The sequence below is a fragment of the Mandrillus leucophaeus genome, unplaced genomic scaffold (assembly GCF_000951045.1).
Source record: "Mandrillus leucophaeus isolate KB7577 unplaced genomic scaffold, Mleu.le_1.0 Scaffold2, whole genome shotgun sequence".
NCBI lineage: Eukaryota > Metazoa > Chordata > Mammalia > Primates > Cercopithecidae > Mandrillus > Mandrillus leucophaeus.
Genome location: NW_012102031.1, coordinates 391,374 through 401,543, shown reverse-complemented (window position 1 = coordinate 401,543; position 10,170 = coordinate 391,374). Strand labels below are relative to the sequence as shown.

Sequence of the window (10,170 nt, the reverse complement as noted above, 5' to 3'; positions counted from 1 at the left end):
TTGTATTTTTAGTAGAGACAGGGTTTCACCATGTTGGCCAGGCTGGTCTCGAACTCCTGACCTCAGGTGATCCACCTGCCTTGGCCTCCCAAAGTACTGGGATTACATGCATGCGCCATCATGTCTGGCTTGGGAATGAGGTTTTGAAGCTCCAACTGCTGGGGCTTCCTCAGGTTTCTGTGGGGCCATGCAGACTGTCTTGTTTCAAGTCTGTCCCCTAACTGGGGAGAGGGGGGATATGAACAGAACAAGTTAAAATACCACACAGCTTGCCATTCTCAGCTTCAGCCACTTTTCTTCTTTCTTTTTGTTTTTTGGTAGAAACGGGGTCTTGCTATGTTGCCCAGGCTGGTCTCCAACTCCTGGTCTCAAGAGAACCTTCCACCTCAGTCTCTGAAAGGGCTGGGATTCCAGGTCTGAGCTGCTGTGCCTGGCCCTCCATTTTTCTTGAATAAATGCTCATGGGTATTTATGAGCTTTTAGTTAATTTCCAGACTTCTGAAAAAGTTGAGACTGATGTTTTTGTCAGGTTTCTCATGTCGCATAGCAAATGGTGAATTTCCAATGTGTTATTTGTGCAGATGTCACAGCTCATCTGAGGGTATTTATGAGACGTAAGATGTCTTAAATGTCTGTCTTTATATGTGGCTAACAGTTTGGTTGGGTCTAGAATTCTTTATTTTTTGAGATGGAGTCTTGCTCTGTTGCCCAGGCTGGAGTGCTGTGGCACAGTCCTGGTTCATGGCAACCTCCACCTCCCGGGTTCGATTCTCCTGCCCTCAGCCTCCCAAGTAGCTGGGACTACAGGCGCCCACCACACCTGGCTAATTTTTGTGTTTTTAGTAGAGACGGGGTTTCACCATGTTGTCCAGGCTGGTCTTGAACCTCTGACCTCCAGTGATCTGCCTGCCTCAGCCTCCCAAAGTGCTGGGATTACAGATGTAAGCCACCATGCTTGGCCTAGAATTCTACATTGAACATTATTTTCCTGCTGAATTTTGTCTACTGTTTTGGGGTGTCATATATGAAAAGAGGTCACTGTTGTGATGGTGCTGGTGGGACTGCCGCCTCTGGTGCGTTGGCTTGAGTTGGGCCTGAAATATGGGCCTCCAGGCTGAGGGAGCCTCTGTGCAGTAAAGGGTCGACTCATCAGCTTGGGGAAGGCAGCATCTCTGTATCTTGAAGAAAAAAGAATAAGACCTCGACCAGTTTTTGGAAGATGAGCTGTGTGCTTTGGTAGTATTCTGCCTGGTAACAGTGTCTTTGAATTCCTGAAGCCTTAGGCCATGCCAGTTTGCTGACAAGGTGATGTATGGTAGAGACCTTCGATCTGCCTGTATCAGTTTGACCTCTAGAGGGGGCAGGAGACTTCGCACCTAATGTCAGCCACTCAAGTACTCCATACGTACAAGACCAACCCCCCAGAACTCCTCTGAACATGAGGGCTTGGTGGAGGTCCCTTACAGGCAGTGTCCTGTACATGTGTCACACACTGTGGCTGGGAGAATACAGCACTGTCTGTATGACTGCACTGGAAGACAACAGTGGGAATTCTGTGCTGTGTGTGCTGGACTCTGTCCTGGGCACCACTGATCTCTGCTGACTTTTATCTGTATCTTTTCAGTGTAATAAACCATGACAATGAGTATAACAGCATTTCTGAATTCCGTTGAGTTCTTATAGCAAATCACTGAACTGAGAGGGGCAGATCTTGGGGACTCCCGACACAGCTGGCTTCAGAAGTGTGATTCACTAGAATTACCCTCTCTGAAACTTGGTGCAAGCTTAACTTGGAAAAAGGAAGGTAAAGGAGGTGGCTGATGGAGCTTTATTCCTGCATAGTTACTGTGTCACTTATGGCATGACACAGTAGCTGCACTGTGATCAGTTATGAGAGGTAAAGTTAGTTACAGAATTTAGAAATGATGGAACCAACTCCCAAGGAGCTGGCACAGTGGATGTGTAAGGAAATGTAAAATAACAAGAAACAAGCTAAATATACAATCCCTTGGTTATTGTTGTGTGCCATTGGCTACATTGAAGTAAAGGATAGGCTGGATGTGGTGGCTCACACCTGTAATCCCAGCACTTTAGGCCAAGGCAAGAGGATCGCTTGAGTCCAAGAGTTTGAGACTAGCCTGGGCAACATGGCAAGACCCTGTCACTACAAATAATTTAGAAATTAGCCGTGTGCGGTGACGCAGGTCCAAGCTACTTAGGAGCCTGAGGTGGGGGAATTCTTGAACCCAGGCAGTTGAGGCTGCAGTGAGCTGTGATCGCACACTGCACTCCAGTCTGGGCCACAGAAGGAGACCCTGTAACGGGGAAAAAAAAAAAAAGAAAAAAGAAAGGGGGCAAAGCATTCATCCCACTCCTCACCCCCACGGGAACACCAAATTTTAACAACTATCTGCACTCAGAAAAGCACCATCACAAGATCCAAAAATCAGCTGAGCCATCACAGTACCTGGTTTTAACTTCATATCACAAGAAGACGCACTGATGAGGGTGGGAGAGACAGTCCTAAATCGCTGACACCACCCTGCTCCCTCACCTGCTGGCAGAGGCCATGCAGCACTGAGTCTGTGCACTTGTGGAAGGGAGAGAGCAGTGACTGGGGTGCATGACACTGGACTCAGGGCTGCCCTGTCACAGCAGAGAGCAAAGTCATGCTGGGCTCAGTCAGCACCCACACCAGAAGGGAGCATTTGGGCCAGCCCTAGCCAGAGGGGAATCGCCCATTCCAGTGGCCAGAACTTGAGTTTCTGGGCAAGCCTCGCTACCACGGGTCAAAGTACTCAGGGATCCTAGGTAAACTTGCAAGACAGTCTAGGACACAAGGACTGTGGTTCCTCAGCAATTCCTAGTGCTGGGCTCGGCTCAGAGCCAGAGGACTGGGGTGGCACATGACCCAGGGAGCCAGGAGCCAGGAGCCAGGGTGGCTCAGAGAGTGCTTGCCACCCCTCCCCCAACCCCGGGGTGCAGAGCTGGCAAAACAATGAAGGTAACTCATTTCTTCTGCTCAAGGAGAGAAGAGTGACGAGTAATGAGGACTTGGTCTTGCATCTTGGATACCAGTTCAGCCACAGTAGAAGAGGATGCTGGGTAGAGGAGTGAGGTGCCCAGTCCAGGCCCTAGCTCACCAGCATTCTAGACACACCCTGGGGCAGAAGAGAACCCACTGTCTTGGAGACAAGGACCCAGCCCTGGCAGGATTCATCACCCGTGGGCCCTGAATCACCGGCAGCAATACCCAGGGAGTACACCATGGGCCTCGGGCTCTGAGACATGCTGACTTCAGGTGTGAGCTGGCACACTCCCAGCTCTGGTGGCGAAAGTGAAAAAGGGAAGCAGAGGGAAGAGTAAAGGGGACTTCGTCTTGCACCCTAGGCACCAGCCTGGCCACAGTGGGGCAGAGCACGAAGGAGGCTCTTGGGGTCCCTGAGTCCAGGCCTAGGCTCTTGGACAGCATTTCTAGACCTGCCCTGGGCCAGAGGGAAGGCCATTTCCCTGCAGGGTGAGTCCCAGGGCTGGCAGCATTGACGACAAGCTCACTGAGGAGCCCTTGGGCTTTAGTGAACATCAGCTGTGGTCTGCCAGAACCCCCCACCATGGGCTGGCGGGGGTGGGGGCCACTGGAAGAGAATCCCCATCTGTGGCAAGTGGAGGGAAGAGCAGGAAGCACTTTGTATTGTATTTTCCATTGCTTACCTGCAATGGAATAGAAGAAGAGGCAAATTGCTAAGGTTTTTGACAATAATCTCCGGCTCCCACACAACATTTCTGGACCCACCTAGGGACTGGGGGAACTCATCACCCTGAGGGAAGGACACAAACCGGGATGGCTTCACTACCTGCAGGTCGCAGAGCCCTAGGGCCTTGAGTGAACATAGGTGGTAGCCAGGTAGTGGTTACAGCAGACCTTGGGTGAGACCCAGTGCTATGCTGGCTTCAAGTGTGACCAGTGCAGTCCCAGTGGTGGTGGCCACAGAGGTGCCTGTATCACCACACCCCCAGCTCCAGGTGGCTCAGCACAGAGAGAGAGAGACTCCATTTGTTTGGGAAAAAGTAAAGAAAGAGAACAAGAGTCTCTGCCTGCTAATCCAGACAATTCTTCCAGATCTTATCCAAGACCCAGGCGGTACCTCTATGAGGTTTCAAAAACCACAGCGTTGGCCGGGTGGGGTGGCTCACACATGCAATCCCAGCACTTTGGGAGTCTGAGGTGAGCAGATCACCTGAGGTCAGGAGTTCAAGACCAGCCTGGCCAATATGGTGAAACCCCATCTCTACTAAAAATACAAAAAATTAGCTGGATGTGGTGGTGCATGCCTGTAATCCCAGCTACTCGGGAGGCTGAGGCAGAATTGCTTGAATCCGGGAGGTGGAGGATGTAGTGAGCCGAGATCATGCCATTGCACTACAGCCTGGGCAACAACAAGAGTGAAACTCTGTCTCAAAACAAAAACAAAAACACGGCTGGGCGTGGTGGCTCACGCCTGTAATCCCAGCACTCTGGGAGGCCAAGACGGGATCACGGGGTCAGGAGATCGAGACCATCCTGGCTAACACAGTGAAACCCTGTCTCTACTAGAAAATACAAAAAATTAGACAGGCGAGGTGGCGGGTACCTGTAGTCCCAGCTACTCAGGAGGCTGAGGCAGGAGAATGGCTTGAACCCAGGAGGCGGAGCTTGCAGTGAGCGGAGATCGCGTCACTGCACTCCAGCCTGGGCAACAGAGTGAGACTCTGTCTCAAAAAGAAAACAAAGACAAAAAACAAAAAACAAAAACAAAAAAACAAAAACCCCAAAACCACAGCATTATTGATCGTGGGGCCCAAGTCCCTTCAAATACCTGGAAATCATCCTCAAGAAGGACAGACACAAACAAGCCCGGACAGCAAGAACTACGATAAATACCTTACTCTTCAATGCCCAGACACCAGCAAACATCCACAAGTCTCAAGATCAGCCAGGAAAACATGACCCCACCAAGCAAACTAAGGTGCCAGGGACCAATCCCAGAGAAACAGAGACATGTGACCTTACAAAGAATTCAAAATAGCTGTTTTGAGGGACCTCAAGGAAATTCAAGGTAACACAGAGAAGGAAGTCAGAATTCTATCAGATACATTTAACAAAGTAACTGAAATAATTAAAAAGAATCCAGAAGAAATTCTAGAGTTAAAAAATGCAACTGACATACTGAAGAATTCATCAGAGTTTAAATGTATGGGCAAATCTATTACTAAGTCATAATTAAAGTTATTAAAGCATAGGGCAAATCTACGAGTTATTGGCCTTAAAGAGGAGGTAGAGAAAGACAGAGGGGCCCGGGTGCAGTGGCTCACACCTGTAATCCCAGCATGTTGGGAGGCCGAGGCGGGTGGATCACAAGGTCAGGAGATTGAGACCAGCCTGGCCAAGATGGTGAAACCCCATCTCTACTAAAAATATGAAAATTAGCCGAGCGTCATAGCAGGGTCCTGTAATCCCAGCTACTCAGGAGGCTGAGGCAGGGAACTGCTTGAACCCAGGAGGCAGAGGTTGTAGTAAGCCAAGACTGCACCACTGCACTCCAACCTGGGCGACAAAGTGAGACTCCACCTAAAAAAAAAAAAAGAAAAAAAAATAGAAAGACATAGGGGTAGAAAGTTTATTCAAAAGGATAATAACAGAGAACATCCCAAACCTAGAGAAAGATACCAACTTTCAGGTACAAGAAGTTTATAGAACACCAAGCAGATTTAACCCAAAGAAGAAGATGACCTCAAGGCATCTGATAATTAAACTCCCAAAGGTCAAGGATAAAGAAAGGAACCTAAAAGCAGCAAGAGAAAAGAAGCAAATAACATGCAATGGAGCTCCAATACATGACATGGGGTAGTCACCTTTCCAGTGGAAACCTTACAGGCCAGGGGACAGTGGCATGACATATTTAAAGTGCTGAAGGAAAAAAAACTTTTACCCTAGAAAAGCATATCTGGCAAAAATGTCCTTCCAACAGGAAGGAGAAATAAAGACCCTCCTAGACAAACAAAAGCTGCGAGATTTCATCAACGCCAGACCTATCCCACAAGAAATGCTAGAGGGAGTTTTTCAATCTGAAAAAAAAGGATGTTAATGACCAAGAAGAAATCATCTAAAGGTACAAAACTCACTGGTAATAGTAAGCACACAGAAAAACAGAGTATTATAATACTGTAATTGTGGTGGGTAAACTACTCTTAATTAGAAAGACTAAATGATGAACCAATCAAAAATAATAAGTACTTTTCAAGACATAAACAATACAGTAAGACATAAAGAGGCTGGACCCGGTGGCTCACGCATGTAATCTCAGCACTTTGGGAGGCCGAGGTAGGTGGATCACCTGAGGGCAGGAGTTCGAGACAAGCCTGGCCAACATGGTGAAACCCCATCTCTATTAAAAATACAAAAAATTTAGCCGGGCGTGGTGGTGGGCGCCTGCTACCCAGGAGGCTGAGGCAGGAGAATCGCTTGAACCTGGGAGGTGGAGGTTAAAGTGACCCGAGATCGTGTCACTGCACTCCAGGCTGGGCAACAGAGCAAGACTTTATCTCAAAAACAAAAAAAGACAAAGAGAAACAACAAAAAGTTAAAAAGCGCCGGGATGAAGTTCAAGTGTAGAGTTTTTATTAGTTTTTTTTTTTTTTTTGCTTTATGTTTGTTTGTGCAATCAGAGTTAAGTTGTCATCAGTTTAAAATAATGAGTTATAAGATAATATTTGCAAGCCTCACGGCAACCTCAAATCAAAAAGCATACAGTACGTGAGACTGTGTCTCAAAAAGAAAAAACACGCAATGGATACACACACACAAGAAAGCAAGAAATTAAATCATACCACCCGAGAAAATCGCCTTCATTAAAAGACAAGAAGGGAAAAAAAAAAAAAAAAGACCACAAAACACTGAGAAAGCAAATAACAAAACAGCAGGAGTAAGTCCCTGCTTAGCAATAATAACATTGAATGTAAATGGACTAAACTCTCCAATACAAAGACACAGAGTAGCTGAATGGATGAAAAAGCAAGGCCCAATGCTTTGTTGACTAGAAGACACACACTTCACCTGTAAAGATACACATAGGCTGGGCACAGTGGCTCACGCCTGTAATCTCAGCACTTTGCGAGACTGAAGTGGGCAGATCACAAGATCAGGAGATCAAGACCATCCTGGCTAACACGGTGAAACCCCATCTCTATGAAAAATACAAAAAATTAGCTGGGCATGGTGGCGTGCACCTGTAGTCCCAGCTACTCGGGAGGCTGAGGCAGGAGAATGGCTTGAACCAAGGAGGCGGACCTTGCAGTGAGCTGAGATCACGCCACTGTACTCCAGCCTGGGCGACAGAGCAAGACTCCATCTCAAAAAAAAAAAAAGATACACATAGACTGAAAATAAAGGGATAGAAAAAGATACTCCACGCCAATGAAAAACAAAAAAGAGCAGGAGTAGCAATACTTAGACAAAATAGATTTTAAGACAAAGACTGTAAGAAGAGGCTGGGCATGGTGGCTCACGCCTATAATCCTAGCACTTTGGGAGGCTGAGGTGGGTGGATCACGGGGTCAGGAGATCAAGACCATCCTGGCTAACATGGTGAAACCCCATCTCTACTAAAAATACAAAAAATTAGCTGGGCGTGGTGGCGTGTGCCTATAGTTCCAGCTACTCGGGAGGCTGAGGTGGGAGAATGGCTTGAACCTGGGAGGCGGAGCTTGCAGTGAGCCGAGATTGTGCCACTGCACTCCAGCCTGGGTGACAGAGTGAGACTCCCTCTCACAAGCAAAATAAAACAAACAAAAACTGCAAGAGGAGACAAAGAAGGTCATCCAGCAACAGAATATAACAATTGTAAATATATATGCACACAACACTGGAGCACATAAAGCAAATGTTATTAGAGCTAAAGAGATAGACCTTAATGCAATAATAGCGAGGGACTTCAACACCCCACATTCAGCATTGGCCGGACGTCCCAGATGAAAGCCCAGCAAGAAAACATTAGACTTAATCTGCACTACAGAACAAATGGACCTACTAAATATTTACAGAACACTTTGTCCAAAGTCAGCAGAATACCCGTTCTTCTCCTCAGCACATGGATCATTCTCAAGGATACACCATATGTTAGGTCACAAAGCAAGTCTTAAAACATTAAAAAAGTTAAAATAATGTCAAGCATCTTCTCTGACCACAACAGAATAAAAGTAGAAATCAACAAGAGGAATTCTGGGAACTATACAAACACGTGAAAATTAAACAATATGCTCTGGAATGACCAGTGGTTCAAGGAAGAAATTAGGAAGGAAATTTGGCTGGGCACAGTAGCTCACACCTGTAATCCCAGCACTCTGGGAGGCTGAGGCAGCCAGATGACCTGAGATCAGGAGTTTGAGACCAGTCTGGCCAACATGGTGAAAACCCCGTTTCTACAAAAAATAAAAAATTAGCAGAGCATGGTGGCATGTGCCTGCAGTTCCAGCTACTAGGGAGGCTGAGATGGGAGGATTGCTTGAACCCAGGAAGTCAAGGCTGCAGTGAGCCCTGATGGCATCACTGCACTCCAGCCTCGGTGACAGAGCAAGACCCTGTCTCAAGAAAACAAACAAAAAAACAAAACACACACACACACACACACACACACACAGATGCTCAAACTAGTATCATTTTGCTGTTAGAGCCAAGAGGGGTGGCCTGTGTAGTAAAAACGGGGGAAGTCATTCCTTGCACAATGCAAACCTGGACCAAGAGTCCAAACTGACTCTTGACAGGCTGTTGGGAGATATCTGCTAAGGCCTTGGAATGTCCTGCCTGAAATAGTGCCTTTGTACATAGCTGGGGCCTTGGATCATACAACATAGTTTATGCCAACAATGTGACCGGGGGTGGGGCCCTTGGCCTGTATCCATCTGACTTCAGGAGGGGCTAGAGACTGAGTAACTGAGGTCAGCCATGTTGGGGGGCTCAAGCCTAGGTTTTTGTGTCCCAACAAAAACCCTGGACACCAAGGCTCAGGTGAGCTTCCATGGCTGGCAGTGCTCTCTATGTCACTTGCTGTTGGGGGAGAATTAAGCACTGCCTGTAGGAGTCCACCAGGAAAGACAGCTGCAGCCTCAGCCTGGTTATTCTGGACTGTGGCCCCTGTGCCTTTCATCTTTGCTAACTTTAATCTGTACCCTTCTCTGTAATAAACTGTAACAGGAAGGATAACAGCTTTTCTAGGTCTGTGAGACCTTCTAGCAAATCACCGAACCTGAGGGTGGTCTGGGGGACCACAACACAGTCTCCCACCCTAGCCAGGGAATGGGCTGATTCCTGGCATATGCCTATTCATATCCACCCAGCCAAGACATATGCATGGACTTTGTTGCCAAGCCAGGCAGCCAGTGATGGGTCTCTGGGCGTGACGTGGGGGTAGGCTAAGAATCTAAGAACCTGCTAAGAATCACTATGCCTGTATCTCAAGTCAAGTCAGGTGTCCAGGTAAGAATGAATGAGGTGAGGCCAGTCTCGGTGGCTCACACCTGTAATCCCAGCACTTTGGGAGGCTGAGGGTGGTGGGTCGCCTGAAGTCAGGAGTTTGAAACCAGACTGGCCAACATGGCAAAACCCATCACTACTAAAAAGACAAAAATTAGCCGGGGGTGGTAACGGGTGCCTGTAATCCCAGCTACTCGGGAAGTTGATGCACGAGAATTGCTTGAACTCGGGAGGTGGAGGTTGCAATGAGCTGAGACTGCACCACTGCACTCCAGCCTGGGTGACAGAGCAGACTCCATCTCAAAAAAAAAAAAAGAAAAAAGAATGAGGTGACAGGGTGACAGGTGAGGGGTGAGCGCTGACATCAGGCAGGTGACTCAACACAACCAGGACATTGGCAGGGGCCCAGAATGGATTCAGAAACCAAGTGGGAGCCACTAGATTCATTTTCTGTACAACAGGGTCCCAGCTGAGGAGCAAGTTCGGGGGGCTTGATGCCCAACTCTAGTGGGGCACAGCACAAAGCTCGTAGGGGGAAGGGGTCACCAGAAAGCCAACGACATGAGAGTGGCTGGGCCGGGGCTGTCCGGCGGGCACCGAGAAGCTGAAGCGCTGCAGCAGGCAGGTGAAGAAGAGGAAGAGCTCCATGCGGGCCAGGGGCT

The 10,170-nt window shown here is 48.0% G+C and overlaps 1 protein-coding gene across 1 annotated transcript in view; it reads right to left on the bottom strand.

Annotated features, from left to right (window-relative positions):
* Positions 1-10,012: 10,012 nt before the first annotated feature.
* LOC105539005 (cytochrome P450 2D17-like) overlaps positions 10,013-10,170 on the bottom strand; it is a 15,089-nt gene continuing 14,931 nt past the window's right edge. The window contains 1 exon segment of the mRNA XM_011979113.1: positions 10,013-10,120. Within this exon segment, the coding sequence (XP_011834503.1) occupies positions 10,013-10,120 (108 nt within the window).